Consider the following 26,535-nt stretch of genomic DNA (forward strand, 5'->3'; position numbering starts at 1 on the left):
ATTTAGGATCAGAATCCTTGTTTTATTCCTGTACATGTAAACCTAGCTGTCCATATAATAATTGCAAATTTCAGACAACATATTTGTGGGTGGGTTGAGAGCGATTGTTCCATCGGTATTGCTGGACCTATGTTGCCGCCATCTTTATTTGGGTCCACCACTGCCCCCTGATACTGCATTTACTTGGAGGCCTGGGCAGGTAAGCATCTCTGCCTTTTTTCTAGTGTTTTTTATAGATATTTGGGGGTTCAGTGGCTAAAAATACGCTAACTTCAGCTCCCATTGAAGTTAGCTGCAATACCCAAGATGTCCACTACACGGTGTATGGAGCTGTGCTGTTTCGGCTCTATCGATCCAGCTGACGCAGGAGCTTCAAATAGCGCATTGGTGGGGGTGCAGGGTGTCTCCTAATAATGCTTGTACCAGATAAAGACTAAGCAATCTAATTCTGCATGGACTACATGGATAACAGTTGTGATGTTCCTTTCTTGATCAACCACTGCTGTATACACCCATAGAGTACAATATATGCCATCCTGATTGTATTACCCTGTGCTTTGCAGGCCTCATGGATCACAATTTCCACTACTTATACCCACTGGCTATTGGAATCTATGGCACGTGGCACAGTAAAGTTGGTAATGGGATTCCCATGGCGTTGATGGGCTTTACCCCTCAGCAAGAGACTTGACAAAGTTACCTTGGTCTTCAAATTCACCACATATTCCTCTGTTGCTTCGTCAGCACTCGGGACACCCCAAAAAACGTTATGGGTGTGAAGATGCTCGACTCTTCCGTGAGTAAATAGGACTTTTAATTACTCGACAAAATATTGCATTAGAATACATTATGCTTTGAACAAGAGCAACTTGATGACCAGCTGCTCACAGGTGAACTGCTTTGATCCGTTTGGAATCAGTCACCAAGAGTTTATCAAGATTCTTGATATTTTTGTAATCACTTGTTTGCCAATCAACACTTATAAAAATTTTTTTTTAAATCTAAATCATTACGAAACCTGTTAGAAATGGCTCCTATAAATGTGGTGGTGCTATGTGGTGGCCGTTGTTCTTGTGGTTCTGTGCCCGTGGGGTGGTGCGACCTGGTGCCGTGGAGGCTTTGTCTTCTAGCCGGGTGCTGTGGGCACCTGGATCGCTCCCTGTACCGGTGCGGAAGCGACGTGGCGCTGGTCACTTCACGGCTCTACATCTGATAAGTTAGAGGTTGGCCGTGACGTGGCAGTGGGATTCTGACATTATAATGTTCGCTTACAACTTCGTCTTCAGTTTTGTGAATTTTTACTTAGCCGCAGTAGATGAGTGTATAAGATTTGGATGTGCGCTCCAAGGCTTTTTTTTTATACAATTATGGTAAATACACTCTAATATGGCGGATCTACAATTTTTTTCATTTGGTGTAATTTTACATAACTTCATATTTTGTTAGTTGACCTGTTTCTATAAAGAAGTGACTGCATAAAAGAACCAGACTTCTTAAAATTCAGCTTTGTGTGTTCATATGAACAGTGCTAGACACGGTGTTCTCCCATAAACAGTGCTAGACAGTGTACCTCCATGATCTGTGTCAATCACGGTGTGCCCCCATAAACAGTGTCAGATACAATGTATACTCAAAAAAATCCTGGAGAGTTCTCCCATAAACTGTAGCAACTACAGTGTGCCCCCATAAACAATGTAAGCCACAATGTGCCCCATAATGTGCCCCATAAACTGTCAGTCATAGTGTGTCCTATAAGCAGTGTCAGTCCTAGTGTGCCTCTTAAACAGGGCTAGATGCAGTGCCCCTCCATAAGCAGTGAGAATCATGGTGTACCCCCATAAACAGTGCCAGGTATAGTGTACCCCTCAAACAGTGCCAGAGAGTGTGCTACATAAGCAATGCCAGTCACAGTGTGACGGCACGGTGGCTCAGTTGTCCCACCAAGGACAACATCTGCAAGGAGTTTGTATGTTCTCCCCGTGTTTGCGTGGGTTTCCTCCGGGTACTCCGGTTTCCTCCCACATTCCAAAGACATACTGATAGGGAATTTAGATTGTGAGCCCCTCGGGGACAGTGATGCTAATGTGTGGAAACTGTAAAGCGCTGCGGAATTTGTTAGCGCTATATAAAAATAAAGATTATTATTATTATTACAGTGTGCGCAATGAACAGTGTAAACCACAGTGTGCCATGTGGAGACATGGGGGTCAGCGGGTGCTCTATTCCACTAGCCGAAACCACATGGACCATGGCTCATCCCGCTGAAAGCACGCTCTCCTTTTACCGTGGGCATAATACTACTCAGACAACAGAGGGTGAGGGTAGAGCAGAGTGTCAATACTTAATTAAAGCACAAAAACAGGCAAATAACATATAGAACAGTCCCAGCAAAATACCCCAAGATGGTGCATATTACCGAGGCTCAACCTTCCGCTGACTCGCCAGGATAGGAGCAGTTGAGACTTCAGAGCTTCCAGGGTCGACTACCCCACCTGTGGCACACACACACAGAGAGGAGGTAATGACAATCTTGAGAATCTGGCAGTCCATTGAGGTATAATGCCAAGTGAGTAGTGCGTCCCAATCCTGGCTTCTCCAAACTCCTCCATGGAGTCAGGTGACCGGTGGGTTCCAATCATGGCTTTCCCAAACATATCAATGGGGCTCAGGTGACACGTTTTCAAATCCTGACCTCCCCAAACGTATCCATGGGTTCAGTGATGGTCAGTGGCGCAGATCTGTATTCTTTCAGCCGGGGCCGTGGTCCCCTAAGCTGGCATCCTGTAGAATGTCAGCTCTTTGTCCGTCATGATGGAGCCATGATCTGGCCGCTGTCATGGTTTGAACAGGGTTCTTGCCCTGCACTCACAGGGTTAAATGTTCGTGGCCTCTTTCTGGATCTGGGTGGGGTATTTATACTCACTCTTTACCAGGGTTCTCTGTCAGCTATACTGTTGTTCTGATGTGTCTGACCCCTGGTGTGCGTGTATTCTGCGTTGCTTGTTTGCTTCCCGTGTATGACCCGGCATGTTCCCTCACTCTGTACTCCGTCTCTCGTTTTGGTACTGTTGTCTTCTCCGGTTCTGACCTCCTGGCTTGGCTATCGTTACTCCGTTACAGTTTGTCCCTATTGTACCGTCTATTGCCCGCTCTGGTTTTCTGATCTATTGCTACTTCCTGACTATCCATTCTGTCTAACCCTTTGGTACTGTATTGCTATCTTGTGCTTTGACCCCGGCTTCATCTGGTTTCTGTCTCTGTCTATGCCCCTTGGTAACATTGTCCTGTAGTTACCTTTCTAGGAGTTTCCCTGCAGCTCCTAGCTCTGTGGAGCTTAGGCCACGCCCCAAGCAGTCATGTGCTTCAGGTCCTGATACTCTGAAGCACGCATCGTCACTGCTGCTGCCCTGCTCCTCAGGTATCTTTGAGCACTGTTTTTGTACTCAGGACACACGCACTGGCTCAGTGAGCAAGTGCAGTGCGGGGTTCCTGACAGCCGCTATCCTGTAGAGTATTCCTGACTGTGGTTTTGTAGAGTCTCTGGTTCTCTGGATCTCTGTTTCTCCTGAAATGTCTGGATGTATCTTGTTACAGAGGCATATCCCTTTTTATAGTTCTTCAAGCTATTATTCACATGTCAAGCGAAAGGGTTGATAAGATTTACTCGCATTGTTTGATTATTTAGTTTATCCTTCATTGTTTGCAAGTCAACAAACTGCATGGCCTGGTACAATGTGTAATCAACATATCAGCAAACAACAATGTTCAGTGACCCTGCATCCCTGTTTTGCAAAGATAACAGTACAATAAACTGTTAGAGCTGATATAAAAGGTAAATAACAACCATTCTTAAATTTGCAAATATCAATTCAACCTTCAAGAAGAGCCAACATAAAGATATCAGTCTATGCATCCTGACTTAAGGAAAATAGACATCTGGATAATTAAGGATAAATGCTGTGTCATCACATGCCCCATTAACATTTCCAGCCATAGTGTGTCGGATAAACAGTGCCAGAACAGCGTTTTCCCATAAACAGTACAACAAGTGTGCCCCCCCATAAACAGTGTCAGAACAGTGTGCCCCTATAAATTGCAAGCTCAGTGTTCCCCCATAAACAGTATTAGACACTATAGTCCCCTTCTCCTTTACCTATTTAGAATGGACACACTTGGGTCTGCTTCTTAAGATGTCAATTACTCTGTTACTATATTTTTGGGGTTTTGGGCGAAACTGGAGAACCTGAAGGAAACCCAGGAAAGCTGCAGAGCACAAACGGCACAAACTTCTTGCAGATTTTGCTTCTGCCAGAATTCGAACTCCAGTTCTGCAGGAGAACAGCATCAGCCACTGAGCCACCTGTGTCCCATGAAAGAAATAAACTCCTGGCTATGTGGAATATTTGACTTTCCCGCTTGAATCTGGGATGTCTACTTCTTTTTTTTTTTTTTTTTTGGCCAAACATAAAAAAAATATAATCTCTAGAATAAAGTACAAATCAGCCAAGTCAAGATAAGAGCGAGGTCACAGAAGTGCGAACATCTCGTCATGCACCGGAGCATCAAACTTAACAACGAAAACACTTTCTGCTTGTTGACTGCAAAACTCACTGTCCCGTGTCCAATGACGCAGCGACCATGTCTTCCTCTGATGATGGCAGATCCGATATTTACAGTATTATAAACACGTTTTTTTCCCCTTGTTTGGAGACTTATCCTAATTTGACCACTAACTCTTAATATTTTAGTTATTACGTTGGTAACTAGACTTATTTTCAAGGCTGACATTTCCTGCTTTCTGCTGCTCGCATTTCAGCTTTGCTGTATAGATTGAGTCAAAATGAGCGGAGTCTTCTCATTATCATTGCAGCTTTTATCGTAGGTTGCTGCTCCCTCGCTCTGCTGGAGGGCAAGATAGGGCAGCATAGTAACACTATACAATACTTGTCCACTATTGTGCAATCAAGAGGAAAACTTCCAAACTCCTGAATTACTTGAAAACCCCAAGAACCACCTAAAACTCACGGAAGACATAACTTCTGGAAGATTTCCTGTACATCACAATGGGATGCCGTAATGACACTCGAAAGGAGCAGAAATCTGGCCTGAAGGGTTAGGGTTCAAGAAAAGTGGCATCGATTCTTACAATATTCCTAATGAATGTCACTCACATTCTATACGGCAGACATTCCCTGTGACTAACGCTTTGCTGTGTTGTTATTACAGAAGTGACAACCGGAGTGAAGATTTTCTCTCCGTGCCGTCAGCGGTTCTCAACTTCAGTGCCATGCCTGGTGATGGAATGTACATTTGTGAAGCATCAAACGCACTTGGCATTAACCGAGGATTTTTTTACAAGTACACATCAAAAGGTAAGAACTGAGCGAAGTTAAAGGCGTTGTCCACTACTTGGATTACTCCTTCTGAAATGTTGTTCCCCTAAGTGAAATTAAAAAAATCTTAGACTCCTATCCCACAACACAACCATTCCAGCCATGCTGACGCTGGGTCTGCCAACGCAAATGTGACATATTGTCATGTGAGCGCTGCAGGCAATCAGTGACTAAAAGGCTTCTTCACTTACATTTCCCTGTGACAAAATCAGAATCTCTGGGTTTGAGGTTTGAGCACTGCATCCTATTACTGCCTGCGGATTGTCTGCAGCTCTCATAATGTCACACAGGCAGTGGGCGATACGGTGCTGACAGTGCTAGAACAAAGTCAATGCAGAAGTTGACTATACTCAGGATAAAACAGCATTTTATAAGATTTCCAAGTAGCGGAAGACCCATTAAATATTAAATTAAACGTCATCATGCACTACATTACATTACTGAGCCTGAGTTACCTCCTGTATTATACTCCAGAGCTGCACTCACTATTCTGCTGGTGCAGTCACTGTGTACATACATTACATTACTGATCCTGAGTTACATCCTGTATTATACCCCAGAGCTGCACTCACTATTCTGCTGGTGCAGTCACTGTGTACATACATTACATTACTGATGCTGAGTTACATCCTGTATTATACCCCAGAGCGGCACTCACTATTCTGCTGGTGCAGTCACTGTGTACATACATTACATTACTGATGCTGAGTTACATCCTGTATTATACCCCAGAGCTGCACTCACTATTCTGCTGGTGCAGTCACTGTGTACATACATTACATTACTGATCCTGAGTTACATCCTGTATTATACCCCAGAGCTGCACTCACTATTCTGCTGGTGCAGTCACTGTGTACATACATTACATTACTGATGCTGAGTTACATCCTGTATTATACCCCAGAGCGGCACTCACTATTCTGCTGGTGCAGTCACTGTGTACATACATTACATTACTGATGCTGAGTTACATCCTGTATTATACCCCAGAGCTGCACTCACTATTCTGCTGGTGCAGTCACTGTGTACATACATTACATTACTGATCCTGAGTTACATCCTGTATTATACCCCAGAGCTGCACTCACTATTCTGCTGGTGCAGTCACTGTGTACATACATTACATTACTGATGCTGAGTTACATCCTGTATTATACCCCAGAGCTGCACTCACTATTCTGCTGGTGTAGTCACTGTGTACATACATTACATTATTGATCCTGAGTTACATCCTGTATTATACCCCAGAGCTGCACTCACTATTCTGCTGGTGCAGTCACTGTGTACATACATTACATTACTGATCCTGAGTTACATCCTGTATTATACCCCAGAGCTGCACTCACTATTCTGCTGGTGCAGTATTACATTACTGATCCTGAGTACATCCTGTATTATACCCCAGAGCTGCACTCACTATTCTGCTGGTGCAGTATTACATTACTGATCCTGAGTACATCCTGTATTATACCCCAGAGCTGCACTCACTATTCTGCTGGTGCAGTCACTGTGTAATAATAATAATAATAATAATAATAATAATAATCTTTATTTATATAGCGCCAACATATTCCGCAGCGCTTTACAGTTGAACAGTTTCAAACACAACAGTCATAAGTAACAACGTTAACAATACAATAATTAAAGCGAAATAAGCCGCCCCTGCTCGTGGAGCTTACAATCTACAATGAGGTGGGGGAGATACAAAGCACAGGTGTGTATTTACAATGATGTATTTACAATGACGGTCCAGCCATCTTCAGGGGGTGGGGGTTAGATGGAGATAGTGAATGGGCTACACAGACACAAACATAACATGACTTTGATTACTGAATGTGATAGGCCGCTCTGAACAAATGCGTTTTGAGCGAGCGCCTAAAACTATGCAAATTGTGGATGATCCTAATATCTTGGGGTAGAGCATTCCAGAGGATTGGCGCAGCACGGGAGAAGTCTTGGAGTCGGGAGTGGGAGGTACGGATTAGGGCAGAGGTTAGTCGAAAGTCATTTGCAGAGCGCAGCGGTCGGTTAGGCCGATAGACAGAAATGAGGGAGGAGATGTAAGGGGGTGCCGCACTGTGGAGAGCTTTGTGGGTGAGAACAAGTACTTTGAATTGTACCCTGTAATGAATTGGCAGCCAGTGTAACGACTGGCGAAGAGCGGACGCGTCTGAGTAACGATTAGCCAGATGGACAACCCTGGCTGCTGCATTAAGGATAGACTGGAGAGGGGAGAGTCGAGTGAGAGGGAGGCCAATTAATAGAGCATTACAGTAGTCCAGGCGGGAGTGGATCAGGGCGACAGTGAGAGTTTTTGTTGTTTCCATGGTGAGAAAAGGGCGGATTCTAGAGATGTTCTTTAGGTGTAAGCGGCATGAGCGGGCAAGAGATTGTATATGGGAGGTGAAGGAGAGATCGGAGTCGAACATAACACCCAGACAGCGCGCCTGCTGTCGGGGTGTTATTATGGTGCCACCCATGGAGAGGGAAATGTCAGATTTAGGGAGGTTAGTAGATGGTGGGAGCAGAAGAAGTTCAGTTTTGGAGAGGTTGAGTTTCAGATAGAGAGCAGACATGATGTTGGAGACTGCAGACAGACAGTCAGTGGCGTTCTGTAGTACAGCGGAGGTAAGGTCAGGGGATGATGTGTACAGTTGTGTCATCAGCATAAAGATGGTACTGAAAGCCAAATCTGCTGATGGTCTGTCCAATTGGGGCCGTATAGAGAGAGAAGAGAAGGGGGCCAAGGACTGAGCCCTGAGGTACCCCGACAGTGAGAGGAAGAGGAGATGAAGTGGAGCCAGAAAACAGAACACTGAAGGAGCGGTCGGAAAGATAGGAGGAGAACCAGGAGAGAGCAGTGTCCTTAATGCCTAGTGACTGGAGCCTAGAGAGTAGGAGAGGATGGTCAACAGTGTCGAAAGCTGCAGAAAGGTCGAGAAGAATGAGCAGAGAGTGGTCACCGTTACGTTTTGCTGTCAGAAGGTCATTGGTCACTTTGATGAGTGTAGTTTCTGTCGAATGTAGGGGGCGGAAACCGGACTGTGAAGGGTCTAGGAGGGAGTGAGTGGAGAGGTAACGGATAAGGTGTGAGTATATCAGGCGCTCCAAGAGTTTAGAGATGAAGGGGAGATTGGAGACTGGTCTGTAGTTGTTTGTGCAGGATGGGTCGAGGGTGGGTTTCTTTAGTAATGGAGTAATGATAGAGTGTTTGAAGGAGGATGGGAAAATGCCAGAGGAGAGGGAGAGATTAAAGATTGTAGTTAGGTGAGTTGTGACGACTGGGGAGAGAGACTGGAGGAGATGTGAGGGAATGGGGTCGGTTGTGCATGTAGTCGGACGAGAAGAGGAGAGGAGCCTGGAGACTTCTTCTTCTGTGATGGGATCGAATGTGGAGAGTGAGCCAGGGGAAATGCAGGGAGGGATGGGAGTCACTGAATTTGGTGATTGGGAGCGGATTTCCTGACGGATATTGTCTATTTTCTCTATAAAGTGGGAGGCAAGGTCATCAGCGCAAATGTCTGTGATAGGGGCTTGTGCTTTTGGCCTGAGGAGGGAGTGAAAGGTGTCAAAAAGTTTCTTGGGGTTGTTGGATAGTGAGGAGATCAGGGTGGTGAAGTAGGTCTGTTTGGCGAGGTGAAGGGCAGAGTTATATGTCCTTAACATAAATGTAAATGTGTACATACATTACATTACTGATGCTGAGTTACATCCTGTATTATACCCCAGAGCTGCACTCACTATTCTGCTGGTTCAGTCACTGTGTACATACATTACATTACTGATCCTGAGTTACATCCTGTATTATACCCCAGAGCTGCACTCACTATTCTGCTGGTGCAGTCACTGTGTACATACATTACATTACTGATCCTGAGTTACATCCTGTATTATACCCCAGAGCTGCACTCACTATTCTGCTGGTGCAGTATTACATTACTGATCCTGAGTACATCCTGTATTATACCCCAGAGCTGCACTCACTATTCTGCTGGTGCAGTCACTGTGTACATACATTACATTACTAATGCTGAGTTACATCCTGTATTATACCCCAGAGCTGCACTCACTATTCTGCCGGTGCAGTCACTGTGTACATACATTACATTACTGATCCTGAGTACATCCTGTATTATACCCCAGAGCTGCACTCACTATTCTGCTGGTGCAGTCACTGTGTACATACATTACATTACTGATCCTGAGTTACATCCTGTATTATACCCCAGAGCTGCACTCACTATTCTGCTGGTGCAGTCACTATGTACATACATTACATTACTGATCCTGAGTACATCCTGTATTATACCCCAGAGCTGCACTCACTATTCTGCTGGTGCAGTCACTGTGTACATACATTACATTACTGATCCTGAGTTACCTCCTGTATTATACCCCAGAGCTGCACTCACTATTCTGCTGGTGCAGTCACTGTGTACATACATTACATTACTGATCCTGAGTTACATCCTGTATTATACCCCAGAGCTGCACTCACTATTCTGCTGGTACAGTCACTGTGTACATACATTGCATTACTGATCCTGAGTTACATCCTGTATTATACCCCAGAGCTGCACTCACTATTCTGCTGGTGCAGTCACTGTGTACATACATTACATTACTGATCCTGAATTACCTCCTGTATTATACTCCAGAGCTGCACTCACTATTCTGCTGGTGCAGTCACTGTGTACATACATTACATTACTGATCCTGAATTACCTCCTGTATTATACTCCAGAGCTGCACTCACTATTCCGCTGGTGCAGTCACTGTGTACATACATTACATTACTGATCCTGAATTACATCCTGTATTATACCCCAGAGCTGCACTCACTATTCTGCTGGTGCAGTCACTGTGTACATACATTACATTACTGATCCTGAGTTACCTCCTGTATTATACCCCAGAGCTGCACTCACTATTCTGCTGGTGCAGTCACTGTGTACATACATTACATTACTGATCCTGAGTTACATCCTGTATTATACCCCAGAGCTGCACTCACTATTCTGCTGGTACAGTCACTGTGTACATACATTGCATTACTGATCCTGAGTTACATCCTGTATTATACCCCAGAGCTGCACTCACTATTCTGCTGGTGCAGTCACTGTGTACTTACATTACATTACTGATCCTGAATTACCTCCTGTATTATACCCCAGAGCTGCACTCACTATTCTGCTGGTGCAGTCACTGTGTACATACATTACATTACTAATCCTGAGTTACATCCTGTATTATACCCCAGAGCTGCACTCACTATTCTGCTGGTGCAGTCACTGTGTACATACATTACATTACTGATCCTGAGTTACATCCTGTATTATACCCCAGAGCTGCACTCACTATTCTGCTGGTGCAGTCACTGTGTACATACATTACATTACTGATGCTGAGTTACATCCTGTATTATACCCCAGAGCTGCACTCACTATTCTGCTGGTGCAGTCACTGTGTACATACATTACATTACTGATCCTGAGTTACATCCTGTATTATACCCCAGAGCTGCACTCACTATTCTGCTGGTGCAGTCACTGTGTACATACATTACATTACTGATCCTGAGTTACATCCTGTATTATACCCCAGAGCTGCACTCACTATTCTGCTGGTGCAGTATTACATTACTGATCCTGAGTACATCCTGTATTATACCCCAGAGCTGCACTCACTATTCTGCTGGTGCAGTCACTGTGTACATACATTACATTACTGATGCTGAGTTACATCCTGTATTATACCCCAGAGCTGCACTCACTATTCTGCTGGTGCAGTCACTGTGTACATACATTACATTACTGATCCTGAGTTACATCCTGTATTATACCCCAGAGCTGCACTCACTATTCTGCTGGTGCAGTCACTGTGTACATACATTACATTACTGATGCTGAGTTACATCCTGTATTATACCCCAGAGCTGCACTCACTATTCTGCTGGTGCAGTCACTGTGTACATACATTACATTACTGATCCTGAGTTACATCCTGTATTATACCCCAGAGCTGCACTCACTATTCTGCTGGTGCAGTCACTGTGTACATACATTACATTACTGATCCTGAGTTACATCCTGTATTATACCCCAGAGCTGCACTCACTATTCTGCTGGTGCAGTCACTGTGTACATACATTACATTACTGATCCTGAGTTACATCCTGTATTATACCCCAGAGCTGCACTCACTATTCTGCTGGTGCAGTCACTGTGTACATACATTACATTACTGATCCTGAGTTACATCCTGTATTATACCCCAGAGCTGCACTCACTATTCTGCTGGTGCAGTATTACATTACTGATCCTGAGTACATCCTGTATTATACCCCAGAGCTGCACTCACTATTCTGCTGGTGCAGTCACTGTGTACATACATTACATTACTGATGCTGAGTTACATCCTGTATTATACCCCAGAGCTGCACTCACTATTCTGCTGGTGCAGTCACTGTGTACATACATTACATTACTGATCCTGAGTTACATCCTGTATTATACCCCAGAGCTGCACTCACTATTCTGCTGGTGCAGTCACTGTGTACATACATTACATTACTGATGCTGAGTTACATCCTGTATTATACCCCAGAGCTGCACTCACTATTCTGCTGGTGCAGTCACTGTGTACATACATTACATTACTGATCCTGAGTTACATCCTGTATTATACCCCAGAGCTGCACTCACTATTCTGCTGGTGCAGTCACTGTGTACATACATTACATTACTGATCCTGAGTTACATCCTGTATTATACCCCAGAGCTGCACTCACTATTCTGCTGGTGCAGTATTACATTACTGATCCTGAGTACATCCTGTATTATACCCCAGAGCTGCACTCACTATTCTGCTGGTGCAGTCACTGTGTACATACATTACATTACTGATGCTGAGTTACATCCTGTATTATACCCCAGAGCTGCACTCACTATTCTGCCGGTGCAGTCACTGTGTACATACATTACATTACTGATCCTGAGTACATCCTGTATTATACCCCAGAGCTGCACTCACTATTCTGCTGGTGCAGTCACTGTGTACATACATTACATTACTGATCCTGAGTTACATCCTGTATTATACCCCAGAGCTGCACTCACTATTCTGCTGGTGCAGTCACTGTGTACATACATTACATTACTGATCCTGAGTACATCCTGTATTATACCCCAGAGCTGCACTCACTATTCTGCTGGTGCAGTCACTGTGTACATACATTACATTACTGATCCTGAGTTACCTCCTGTATTATACCCCAGAGCTGCACTCACTATTCTGCTGGTGCAGTCACTGTGTACATACATTACATTACTGATCCTGAGTTACATCCTGTATTATACCCCAGAGCTGCACTCACTATTCTGCTGGTACAGTCACTGTGTACATACATTGCATTACTGATCCTGAGTTACATCCTGTATTATACCCCAGAGCTGCACTCACTATTCTGCTGGTGCAGTCACTGTGTACATACATTACATTACTGATCCTGAATTACCTCCTGTATTATACTCCAGAGCTGCACTCACTATTCTGCTGGTGCAGTCACTGTGTACATACATTACATTACTGATCCTGAATTACCTCCTGTATTATACTCCAGAGCTGCACTCACTATTCCGCTGGTGCAGTCACTGTGTACATACATTACTGATCCTGAATTACCTCCTGTATTATACTGCAGAGCTGCACTCACTATTCTGCTGGTGCAGTCACTGTGTACATACATTACATTACTGATCCTGAGTTACATCCTGTATTATACCCCAGAGCTGCACTCACTATTCTGCTGGTGCAGTCACTGTGTACATACATTACATTACTGATCCTGAGTTACCGCCTGTATTATACCCCAGAGCTGCACTCACTATTCTGCTGGTGCAGTCACTGTGTACATACATTACATTACTGATCCTGAGTACATCCTGTATTATACCCCAGAGCTGCACTCACTATTCTGCTGGTGCAGTCACTGTGTACATACATTACATTACTGATCCTGAGTTACATCCTGTATTATACCCCAGAGCTGCACTCACTATTCTGCTGGTGCAGTCACTGTGTACATACATTACATTACTGATCCTGAGTACATCCTGTATTATACCCCAGAGCTGCACTCACTATTCTGCTGGTGCAGTCACTGTGTACATACATTACATTACTGATCCTGAGTTACATCCTGTATTATACCCCAGAGCTGCACTCACTATTCTGCTGGTGCAGTCACTGTGTACATACATTACATTACTGATCCTGAGTACATCCTGTATTATACCCCAGAGCTGCACTCACTATTCTGCTGGTGCAGTCACTGTGTACATACATTACATTACTGATCCTGAGTTACCTCCTGTATTATACCCCAGAGCTGCACTCACTATTCTGCTGGTGCAGTCACTGTGTACATACATTACATTACTGATCCTGAGTTACATCCTGTATTATACCCCAGAGCTGCACTCACTATTCTGCTGGTACAGTCACTGTGTACATACATTGCATTACTGATCCTGAGTTACATCCTGTATTATACCCCAGAGCTGCACTCACTATTCTGCTGGTGCAGTCACTGTGTACATACATTACATTACTGATCCTGAATTACCTCCTGTATTATACTCCAGAGCTGCACTCACTATTCTGCTGGTGCAGTCACTGTGTACATACATTACATTACTGATCCTGAATTACCTCCTGTATTATACTCCAGAGCTGCACTCACTATTCCGCTGGTGCAGTCACTGTGTACATACATTACATTACTGATCCTGAATTACATCCTGTATTATACCCCAGAGCTGCACTCACTATTCTGCTGGTGCAGTCACTGTGTACATACATTACATTACTGATCCTGAGTTACCTCCTGTATTATACCCCAGAGCTGCACTCACTATTCTGCTGGTGCAGTCACTGTGTACATACATTACATTACTGATCCTGAGTTACATCCTGTATTATACCCCAGAGCTGCACTCACTATTCTGCTGGTACAGTCACTGTGTACATACATTGCATTACTGATCCTGAGTTACATCCTGTATTATACCCCAGAGCTGCACTCACTATTCTGCTGGTGCAGTCACTGTGTACTTACATTACATTACTGATCCTGAATTACCTCCTGTATTATACTCCAGAGCTGCACTCACTATTCTGCTGGTGCAGTCACTGTGTACATACATTACATTACTTATCCTGAATTACCTCCTGTATTATACTACAGAGCTGCACTCACTATTCTGCTGGTGCAGTCACTGTGTACATACATTATATTACTGATCCTGAGTTACATCCTGTATTATACCCCAGAGCTGCACTCACTATTCTGCTGGTGCAGTCACTGTGTACATACATTACATTACTGATCCTGAGTTACATCCTGTATTATACCCCAGAGCTGCACTCACTATTCTGTTGGTGCAGTCACTGTGTACATACATTACATTACTGATGCTGAGTTACATCCTGTATTATACCCCAGAGCTGCACTCACTATTCTGCTGGTGCAGTCACTGTGTACATACATTACATTACTGATCCTGAGTTACATCCTGTATTATACCCCAGAGCTGCACTCACTATTCTGCTGGTGCAGTCACTGTGTACATACATTACATTACTGATCCTGAGTTACATCCTGTATTATACCCCAGAGCTGCACTCACTATTCTGCTGGTGCAGTATTACATTACTGATCCTGAGTACATCCTGTATTATACCCCAGAGCTGCACTCACTATTCTGCTGGTGCAGTCACTGTGTACATACATTACATTACTGATGCTGAGTTACATCCTGTATTATACCCCAGAGCTGCACTCACTATTCTGCTGGTGCAGTCACTGTGTACATACATTACATTACTGATCCTGAGTTACATCCTGTATTATACCCCAGAGCTGCACTCACTATTCTGCTGGTGCAGTCACTGTGTACATACATTACATTACTGATCCTGAGTTACATCCTGTATTAAACCCCAGAGCTGCACTCACTATTCTGCTGGTGCAGTCACTGTGTACATACATTACATTACTGATGCTGAGTTCCATCCTGTATTATACCCCAGAGCTGCACTCACTATTCTGCCGGTGCAGTCACTGTGTACATACATTACATTACTGATCCTGAGTACATCCTGTATTATACCCCAGAGCTGCACTCACTATTCTGCTGGTGCAGTCACTGTGTACATACATTACATTACTGATCCTGAGTTACCTCCTGTATTATACCCCAGAGCTGCACTCACTATTCTGCTGGTGCAGTCACTGTGTACATACATTACTGATCCTGAGTTACATCCTGTATTATACCCCAGAGCTGCACTCACTATTCTGCTGGTGCAGTCACTGTGTGCATACATTACATTACTGATCCTGAATTACCTCCTGTATTATACTCCAGAGCTGCACTCACTATTCTGCTGGTGCAGTCACTGTGTACATACATTACATTACTGATCCTGAATTACCTCCTGTATTATACTCCAGAGCTGCACTCACTATTCCGCTGGTGCAGTCACTGTGTACATACATTACATTACTGATCCTGAATTACCTCCTGTATTATACTGCAGAGCTGCACTCACTATTCTGCTGGTGCAGTCACTGTGTACATACATTACATTACTGATCCTGAGTTACCTCCTGTATTATACCCCAGAGCTGCACTCACTATTCTGCTGGTGCAGTCACTGTGTACATACATTACTGATCCTGAGTTACATCCTGTATTATACTCCAGAGCTGCACTCACTATTCTGCTGGTGCAGTCACTGTGTACATACATTACATTACTGATCCTGAGTTACCTCCTGTATTATACCCCAGAGCTGCACTCACTATTCTGCTGGTGCAGTCACTGTGTACATACATTACTGATCCTGAGTTACATCCTGTATTATACCCCAGAGCTGCACTCACTATTCTGCTGGTGCAGTCACTGTGTACATACATTACATTACTGATCCTGAATTACCTCCTGTATTATACTCCAGAGCTGCACTCACTATTCTGCTGGTGCAGTCACTGTGTACATACATTACATTACTGATCCTGAATTACCTCCTGTATTATACTCCAGAGCTGCACTCACTATTCCGCTGGTGCAGTCACTGTGTACATACATTACATTACTGATCCTGAATTACCTCCTGTATTATACTGCAGAGCTGCACTCACTATTCTGCTGGTGCAGTCACTGTGTACATACATTACATTACTGATCCTGAGTTACATCCTGTATTATACCCCAGAGCTGCACTCACTATTCTGCTGGTGCAGTCACTGTGTACATACATTACATTACTTATCTTGTACTCCAGAGCTTTCTTCGGTATTTTATATTCTGGCAAGTGTCATCTTTATATCAGGCAATAATGTAGAAAAACTAACTACCCTCCTGCTTTATGTGAGCCTCATATACAGCTGCTTCTCACAAAATTAGAATATCATGAAAAAGTGAATTTATTTCAGGTCTTCAATACAGACAGTGCCTCTCCTCTATTCAATAGAGTCATTACACACAGAGTGATCTATTACATGTGTTTATTTCTGGTAATGATGATTATGGCTTACAGCCAATGAAAACCCAAAAGTCATTATCTCAGTAAATTAGAATATTTTATAACACCAGCTTGAAAAATAATTTTAAAACCCAAAATGTTGTCCTAGAGAAATGTATGATCAGTAAATACAATCAATACTTGGTCGGGCTCCTTCTGCATCAATTACTGCATCAATGCGGCGTGGCATGGAGGCGATCAGCCTGTGGCATTGCTGAGGGGTTATGGAAGCCCAGGTTGCTTTGATAGCAGCTTTCAGCTCGTCTGCATTGTTGGGTCTGGTGTCTCTCATCTTCCTCTTGACAATACTCCATAGATTCTCTATGGGGTTAAGGTCAGGCGAGTTTGCTGCCAATCAAGCCCAGTGATACTGTTGTGTGTACACCAGGTATTGGTACTTTTGGCCGTGTGGACAGGGGCCAAGTCCTGCTGGAGAATGACATTTCCATCTCCATAAAGCTTGTCGGCAGAGGGAAGCATGAAGAGCTCTAAAATGTCCTGGTAGACGACTGCGCTGACTTTGGTCTTGATAAAACACAGTGGACCTGCACCAGCAGATGACATGGCTCCCCAAACCATCACTGAGTGTGGAGACTTCACACTAGACCTCCAGCAGCTTGGATTGTGGCCTCTCCACTCTTCCTCCAGACTCGGGGACCACTGACAACAGTCCGGTTCTTTTCTCCTTGGCCCAGGTAAGACTCTTCTGGCGTTGTCTATTGGTCATGAGTGGCTGACACAAGGAATGTGACACTTGTAGCCCATGTCCTGGACACGTCTGTGTGTGGTGTGAAACAATGACTCCAGCAGCAGTGCACTCCTTGTGAATCTCCCCCAAATTTTTGAATGGCCTTTTCCTAACAATCCGTTCCAGGCTGCGGTTATCCCGGTGGCTTGTGCACCTTTTTCTACCACACTTTTTCCTTCCACTCCACCTTCCATTAATATTCTTGGATCCAGCACTCTGTGAACAGCCGGCTTCTTTACCAGTGACCTTTTGTGGCTTCTCCTCCTTGTGGAGTGTGTCAGTGACTGCCTTCTGGACATCTGTCAGGTCAGCAGTCTTCCCCATGATTGTGGAGCTACTGAAACAGACTAAGGAACCTTTATAAACGCTTAGGAGCCTTTACAGGTGTTTTTTGTTAATTATTAAAAAATATATAAAGTGCTCTCAGTGAGAGACTTTATATATTTTTTTCTACTGGCTAACACGGTACCAAACCACTTTTTTCGTTTTGTTAATTATTCTAATTTACTGAGATAATGACTTCCACAATCATCAGCATTACCAGAAATAAACACGTGACATAGATCACTCTGTGTGTAATGACTCTATAGAATATAGGAGATTCACTGTTTGTATTGAAGAACTGAAATAAATTCACTTTCTGATGATTTTCTAATTTAGTGAGACGCCCCTGTGTGTGATGATTAGTTATCTACAGGTCCGGTCATGTGCGACTATATCCGGAGTCACTACTTTTGCTTTAGCATAAAGCTGTATGTTGAGTCCTGCAGAGGATCAGCGCCTTCGCTCATTTCACCTTGTGATACTTGACCATGAGTTGAATAAAAAGTTATACATTTGCTCTTCGCTTCTTACCACCACTTTTCTGTTTTTGTTTTTTCCTCTCACCTTTTAGGATCTGACCATTCTCATTTGGGAATCTTAATTGCCTTCAGTATTGTTGGTTTGTTGTCGTTGTTGGGTGCTTGTTACATGATCCTACACAGGTATGTGTCAGTGATGGAGGATAGTACTAGGCATTGCTCGTTATTCTCATCACTGCTGTCTCACTGACTGTTGTATTCCAATGGTTCAAACATTAGAACACTTAAAAAAATACCTGCTTAAAATACAAAAAAAATTGAATCCTATAACTCGCTTGTTATGAAAATGTGGGCTTTATTTTTTATTTATTTTTTATTTTTATATAGCGCTAACATATTCCGCAGCGCTTTACAGTTTGCACACATTATCATCACTGTCCCCGATGGGGCTCACAATCTAAATTCCCTATCAGTATGTCTTCGGAATGTGGGAGGAAACCGGAGAACCCGGAGGAAACCCACACAAACACGGGGAGAAAATTCAAACTCCTTGCAGATCTTGTCCTTGGTGGGATTCGTACCCAGGACCCTGCAGCGCTGCAATGCTAACCACTGAGCCACCGTGCTGCCCATAATTCTCAAGGAATAAGAGTTACGACATTTTTGCTACAGTTTTTATTTATTTTTCTTTCACTATAATTACCTGCAGTTCCCTGGGGGGCGTCCAGGTCCTGAGACCCTCAACGATCACTCAAAAGACCCCTATAAAAGCTCAGTGGAGTACAGATTCAGTGGAAAGCACAGACCTGTGACGTCCTGTGTGCTGAGCTGCCCCACTGCTCCGGAGTCTTCTGATAGGTCGGCATTCTGCAGGCAACTAAAGAGACAAAAGAAGAAAAAAAAATCAAAGTCTGGTTTCTTTTTAAAGGTGGTTTCACAGACAAAAGTTCCAAGCATCAGTTGTTCGTCTATCACATAGCACAGAAGCCCAGAAAAAAAATCATTAAAATTAAAAAAAATAATTGAAGAGTACTTAAATTAATACATCACCAGAACCAGGTTTTAAGTATTTGGGAAGGAGTTTGAGAGTTTATGCTCCAAAAAAAATCAGTGTAAACACACACTAACTTAAACTGCGTTTTTGGAGCAGAAACTCGCCAAATCCTATTCATAAAATAGTCAAAACTTAGAGATTTGAGATTAAGTTGTAATAACTATGGATCACATTATGAAATGCTACTTGTGTTGAGGATCAGAACCACTGTCAGTACATAAGTGCAGCACCAGAACCACAGTCAGTACATGAGTGCAGCGCCAAGACCACAGTTGGTACATGAATGCAGTGTGAGAATCGCTATCAGTACATGAATGCAACGCCAGAACCACCATTAGTACATGAATGCAGCGCCAGAACCACCATCAATACATGAATGCAGCGCGAGAACCACCATCAGTACATGAATGCAACGCCAGAACCACCATCAGTACATGAGTGCAGGGACAGAACCACCATTAGTACATGAATGCAGCGCCAGAACCACCATCAATACATGAATGCAGCGCCAGAACCACCATCAATACATGAATGCAGCGCGAGAACCACCATCAGTACATGAGTGCAGGGACAGAACCACCATTAGTACATGAATGCAGCGCCAGAACCACCATCAATACATGAAGGCAACGCAAGAACCACCATTAGTACATGAATGCAGGGACAGAACCACCATTAGTACATGAATGCAACACCAGAACCACCATCAGTACATGAATGCAGCGCGAGAACCACCATCAGTACATGAATGCAGCGCGAGAACCACCATCAGTACATGAATGCAGCGCGAGAACCACCATCAATACATGAATGCAGCGCGAGAACCACCATCAATACATGAATGCAGCGCGAGAACCACCATCAGTACATGAATGCAGCGCGAGAACCACCATCAGTACATGAATGCAGCGCGAGAACCACCATCAGTACATGAATGCAGCGCGAGAACCACCATCAGTACATGAATGCAACTCGAGAACCACCATCAGTACATGAATGCAGCACGAGAACCACCATCAGTACATGAATGCAACTCGAGAACCACCATCAATACATGAATGCATCTCCAGAACCACCATTAGTACATGAATGCAGCGCGAGAACCACCATGAGTACATGAATGCAGCGCAAGAACCACCATGAGTACATGAATACAGTACCAGAACAAATGTAATTTCAGTTCAGCCCCATATATAATTATATTGCTTGAACCTATAAATCCCAGTATGCCTTTAACAATGGTAAGGAGATACTGGGAGTCGTTGTTACAAGCCATCAGACTGACGCACTTTATAACCATTCTTCTCTCTCTTTACCTTAGAATTTATAAGTATTTGAAAATGGGCTTTGCATTTTTTTAGATAAATATTTATTTTAATATTTTATTTTATTATTGTAATTTTTTTTATATTTTCCTGATGTGAACTCTTGTTAATAGCAATAAGAGATCTGCTATACCACAGACACATTATTCAGAGAAAACACTGGTCTGTAAATGTTGACTGACTCCTCTGGGAGAGTAGTGGTTTATGTATAGGGGGTGGGGGGATGTAGGCTGTTATCAGTTATTCTACAGGAGGGGGAGGAGGTGAGCTGTGACATCACCTATTATGAATGGGAGATCCTGTGTTATCTACTGTATATTGAGGTATCAATCATTGTACAGGAGAAGGAGGAGGTGACCTGTGATATCACCTATTGTGAATGGTGGATCCTGTGCTATCTACTGTATATAGAGGTGTTATCAGTCATTGTACGGGAGGAGGTGGTGAGCTGTGACATCACCTATTGTGAATAGTGGATCCTGTGTTATATATTGTATATAGAGGTGTTATCAGTCATTGTACAGTAGGTGGAGGAGGTGAGCTGTGACATCACCTATTGTAAATGGTGGATCCTGTGTTATCTACTGTATATAGAGGTGTTATCAGTCATTGTACAGGGGGAGGAGGTGAGCTGTGACATCACATATTGTGAATGGTGGATCCTGTGTTATCTACTGTATATAGAGGTGTTATCAGTCATTGTACAGGAGGAGGAGGTGAGCTGTGACATCACTTATTGTGAATGGTGGATCCTGTGTTATATATATCCTGTACATAAAGGATGTCATCAGTCATTGTACAGTAGGAGGTGAGGTATGACATTATTTATTGTGAATGGTGGGTACTGGTTTATGAATTATTGTACAGGAGGAGGAAGAAGTGAGCTGTGACATCCCCATTTTTAATTATAATATACTATATATGGTATGAATGATATATGTCTCATATGGAGATTAGTGACAACATTTGGATTAGAAGGGAGCATCACAAAATGAACAGCCCAAGGTCACATAACGAAAAATACGACTCAAAAATGTCTTTTTACAAGTGTTTAGGATTTTTACTCTTGTGTTGCCCATTGTTTGCTTTTGCTGTTAATCTCTGGATCCCTTTGTATTTATAGGTGGCCGTTTACTAAATGTAACACACACATCTGGGAGGATCTGGGTCGCCCTCCCAGGGCTGTGGGGTACTCGGTACCGGGCCCGATGAGCTTCAATGGGAGATATCACGGCAGCTGGGACCCGGCCCGTGGCCCTGGGCGCCCATTGTAAAAGGGAAATGTCCAGTGTGCTTATGATTCGTGACGCCACCTGTGGTGTTCGGCAATAGAGATGTAAGCCGACGCTGCAGGCAGATCCTCTGGGACAGATGGTGTGGTGCAGCAGGGATGTTATAGCCCTCCACAGGCAGGGCTGTAGTCCCAGAGCAGATGGTGTAGTGTCAGGCGCAAGGGATGTAGCAGTGCTGGGCAGGTTGGCGCAGGAATAAGTGGAGGACACCAGGGCGTGTAGTTCCAAAGCTTTACTCACAGTCTGTTGCAGGTACAGGTGCCCGCATCCGTGCCGTGTCCTCCAGGGCAGGAGCTCAACCAACTTCCAGGCAAGATGAAGTGCTCCTTTCCAACACTCCAGTCTTGTGTGGGAATAAAGTGGTGACAACTTCTATTCCTCCGGTGTCTGCTGCAGGACCATTAGTATCCGTACAACCTCGGGGACCGGACCCCGGCCTTGCGCTTAGAACTTGAAAAGGGTTCTCCTCTAACCCTGGTCGTTGTTCTCTTATTCTCCTCACGTTCCGTGCTAATCCTTCTTCCCATTGGTGAATCAGGCTTCCTTTCTCTGTCTCTTTCCTGTGCCAGCAGACCCAGATCACTGTGGCCTGCTGCAGCACTTCCTTCTTCCATCAGGGGATCTTCTCTGTCTCACACTCTGTCATTCTACATCCTCACTCACTGACTGAATGAAAGACTGACTGACTGACTCAACTCTTCCCGCTCCTTTATGTGAACTAAACTCCACCCACCTCCCAGCACGTTTTGTGCTCCAAGCAGGGAGCCACCAAGGGGTGCTATGCTACACTCCAAGCAGGGAGCCGCCAAAGGTGCTTTGCTGAACTACTTTGTGGTGGTGTGGGGTGCAGGTGTTTCCACCTTACCTGGATGGTGGGGTACCACACCTCAGGAGGAGGTGCAGTACCTCTGTGGCGACTGAACCCTCAGGGGCGCCACAGATCAATGTTCTGAAAAGAAACCTGTAAATGAACGTGTAAGGTGAGCAGATGATGATGATGACGATTTATAATAATAACATGAGAAATGATTAACTTTTATGTTTTCACAAATTACACAGAATTTCTTTGGGAAGCTGTGTAGGGCTCCCATTCTTTACAATGTGTCACCCCCCTCCCACTGGACTTGCCTTAGTGGATTGCGTTCTTAGTCTGAAAGAAAACATCAGCAGAAACGAAGACTGAAACAGTAGAAATAGAAGGAGAATTTTGCAGCGTGTGGGAATAAGAGAATGTGTCAAAACAGTGGAGTAAAAAGTTTTACGAAAAATGGAACAGTCAGTTCTGTGAAAAGGTGAAGGAGCTGATGGCGATTAGCCAAATCTCCAAAAATAAAAGTGCCATAGTAGGAGCCTTCTACAAGGTTTAATCTGAGAACAGCGATCCTTCCCTGCAGGGCTGTGGAGTCGGAGTCGGAGTCGGTGCTCATTTTGGTGGAGTCGGAGTCGGAGTTGGAGTCAGTATAAAATGGACCGACTCCGACTCCTAAAATATATAATAAATTGGGTACAGTAATTCAATGCAGGATGTGCTGAATATTTTTTCATAGGAGTTTGGGAAAGTTATGAAATGTCCTATAAATGGCTGTTATATTCCTGATCTAAGGCTACATTCACACACAGCGTTTTTCCTGCGTTTTTTGAGGATACGTTTTTCAGCTGCAAAAGCTGATCATCTTTTTAAAAAACCGCATCACCTGAAAGGTTTTTGAGCTCATAGATAATGTTTTCAATAGCAAAAGCAGATTAGAAATCTGCTCTATCTATATATCCATTTATCCATATCTGTCTATCCATATCGTATCTGTACCAAAAAGAATGAAAACCGGGTAGCACACCGATATATATTCTGTTCTATCTAAACATCTTGATTATTGGATCATAAAAATGATTAAATGTCTGAGGTTCACATTGTACTACAATAAATTTTTCACTTAAATATAAGCAATATGTGTGGGAGTCGGAGTCGTGGAGTCGGAGTTGGAGTCGGAGTCGGTGTAAGGGAAATTGAGGAGTCGGAGTCGGAGTTGCAGGTTTGGCTTACCGACTCCACAGCCCCTGTGCGGTCGGAGGGTGCGGACGGCATTGTGTTTATAAAACAATCGGGGAACTTGTCAGACCGGTTCTCTCCGATGTCTGTTGTCCTATTATGTGGACTCTATTCAGGCAGCATTGTTCGAAGGCCATAAATGTATAGAGCCCTCCCCGGCTTGGAGGGGGCACAATGCCCTCATTCACCATTGCACAGAGATACAAAAAAAAAGAACATTCTGATGTTTGTTTCGGCTTGTGCTGTAATTTTTGGCTATGTCACATGTTTTGTTTTGTAACCACAAAGGAGAATCACAATATTTTTGGAAAAACATGGTCTGATGCTACAGGAGGGGCACGACTGCCGCCAGGCTTTAACCATCTCACTGCCAGAAATGTGGTTCTTTATTCGCTCCGGTGGCCTCAGCAGTGGGACAAGCTCTCATGGGGCCCATAGCGAGGGTCATCGAAGGCCTCCGTCTCTTTGGTCCTGAAGTTAAAGATTATGTTTCCAGTTAATGGGACAATCATTCATTTCTCTACAGAAAAGCTGTGATTGTTCCCAGTAACCTTGTGTCACGCGGTGACAGGCGCCATTTCCTCCCCCGTGCACCAGTCTGAGGCACGCACTGGTACCCAGCACCTACTGGTTTTATAAAGAAGCTAAAAGGCAGAATGTCTATTTTTATATTCTTGCTGTTTTGTGATGTGAATTTAATAAAATGTATGTTCTAATGGAAATACTTTTCAATTTAATTTTTTGTCAACTTTTTATTTAAAAAAAAATTAGCCTTTTCTTTCTATTTTTTTTATCTATTTAGATAATGTTTATATACTGTCTGTACCTATCTGTGCATAATGAGATGCTAAAGGTATTTAGGTTAATGTAAGGCTGTTTAGCCTGAGGCTCACTATTAGTGTTGCTGCCCCCCCACCCGTGTAAAGTTTGGTGTCAACTGTCCAGAAAAAGACAGAATAGTGTACTGTTCACATTATGTTACAGCCTGCCACCAAATTTGTGTAAGGAGAGGCCACATAACAGGGTGCACAGGTGAAGGTGTCATTCCGGGGACCACTCCAGCAGTATTTTAATCACACCCAGTAATATTGACCGAACTTTATGGAGCGCCCGGCCAGGTCTATCGGGGTACCCGGCACCGGGCCCGTTGATCTCAATGGGAGTTGTCACAGAAGCTGTGACCCGGTCCGTGACCCTGAGGCTTCATGGCAAAAGGGGGTGAAAGAACAATGAAATAGAATTGATGAATAGTTCGTGACGCCACCTGTGGTGTTCGGCAAGGGAGATGTTAAGCCGACTCTGTGTGCAGATCCTCTGGGACTGGTGGTGTGTTGCAGCCAAGATGGTGAAGCTCCCCACAGGTAGAGCTGTAGTCCCAGGGCAGTGTAGATGTCGGGGCAGAGGAGAGGCACAAGCGGTGTAGAAGCTGGTACCCAGATGTAGCGGTGCTGGGTGTGTTGGCGCAGGAATGAATGGAGGACACCGGGGCTTGTAGTTCCAAAGCTTTACTCACAGTCCGTAGTACACACAGGTGCCCGCCTCCATGCGGTGTCCTCCGGGTTAGGGACTCAATCAGCCTCCAGGCCAGATGGAATGCTCCCTTCCAACACTCCGCCAACTTGTGCCTTTCTGAATGTCTCCTCTTATAGCGCCTTTGGTGTGAAGATCTCCTAGTACTGAGTTACACTGGAGTTCCTCCTGACAGATGTTCCCAAGAACTCTACTTGTACGGCAGACAGCTGTAGCCTGCTTCGGGGACTCCTTACTCCTGAATCCCGGCTCACTATCAATGTTGCTGTTGTTCCCCCAAGTCTTAGATGGGAGTAGTGCATTTACAGCCCACTACTCCACCGGTGTCTGCTGCAGAACCATTAGCGTCCATATAACCTCGGGGACCGGGCCCCGGCCCAGCGCTTAGAACTTCTAGGCAGGGTTCTTCCTCTAACCCACGTCCTCTGTTCCCTTTTACTCCTACGTTCCATACTAATCTCTCCTTGTGGAAGATCAGGTTTCAGTTCAATATCTTTCTCTTTCTTTCCTTTCCCGTGCCAGCTGGCTCAGATCACTGAGGCAGCTGCAGCACCTCCTTCCTCCATCCCTCTCCCAGGGATCTTCTTTCCTCACTCCTCTCTGAGTGACTCCCCGACTCTCTGACCAACTGACTAACTCCCCGAAATTCTAAACCTTCCCACTCTTTTATGCATTCTAAACTCCACCCGCCTCCCAGCACGTTTCGTGTTCTAAGCAGGGAGCCGCAATGTGGCTTTGCTGAACTACCGTGTTG

General features: G+C 44.2%; 1 protein-coding gene and 1 long non-coding RNA gene across 8 annotated transcripts in view; one reads left to right on the forward strand and one right to left on the reverse strand.

Annotated features, from left to right (window-relative positions):
- LOC141091515 (nectin-1-like) overlaps positions 1–26,535 on the forward strand; it is a 154,438-nt gene that overhangs the window by 117,888 nt on the left and 10,015 nt on the right. For 4 of the 7 annotated variants that reach the window (XM_073577145.1, XM_073577143.1, XM_073577144.1 and 1 more), the window contains 2 exons: positions 5,227–5,372; positions 18,626–18,716. The exons of 1 other annotated variant lie outside the window; for it this stretch is intronic. In XM_073577145.1, coding sequence (XP_073433246.1) covers positions 5,227–5,372; positions 18,626–18,716 — 237 coding nt within the window. The remainder of the gene's footprint in view (positions 1–5,226; positions 5,373–18,625; positions 18,717–26,535) is intronic. 2 more of the 7 variants (XR_012232531.1, XM_073577146.1) reach the window with 1 other exon arrangement.
- Positions 18,869–26,535, reverse strand: part of LOC141091516 (uncharacterized) — a 200,423-nt gene continuing 192,756 nt past the window's right edge. The window contains exon 2 of the long non-coding RNA XR_012232532.1: positions 18,869–19,410. This is a non-coding gene — a long non-coding RNA (uncharacterized lncRNA). The remainder of the gene's footprint in view (positions 19,411–26,535) is intronic.

This window comes from Dendrobates tinctorius, unplaced genomic scaffold, assembly GCF_039654945.1.
Source record: "Dendrobates tinctorius isolate UK_male_01 unplaced genomic scaffold, ASM3965494v1 ptg000054l, whole genome shotgun sequence".
Classification (NCBI taxonomy): Eukaryota; Metazoa; Chordata; class Amphibia; order Anura; family Dendrobatidae; genus Dendrobates; species Dendrobates tinctorius.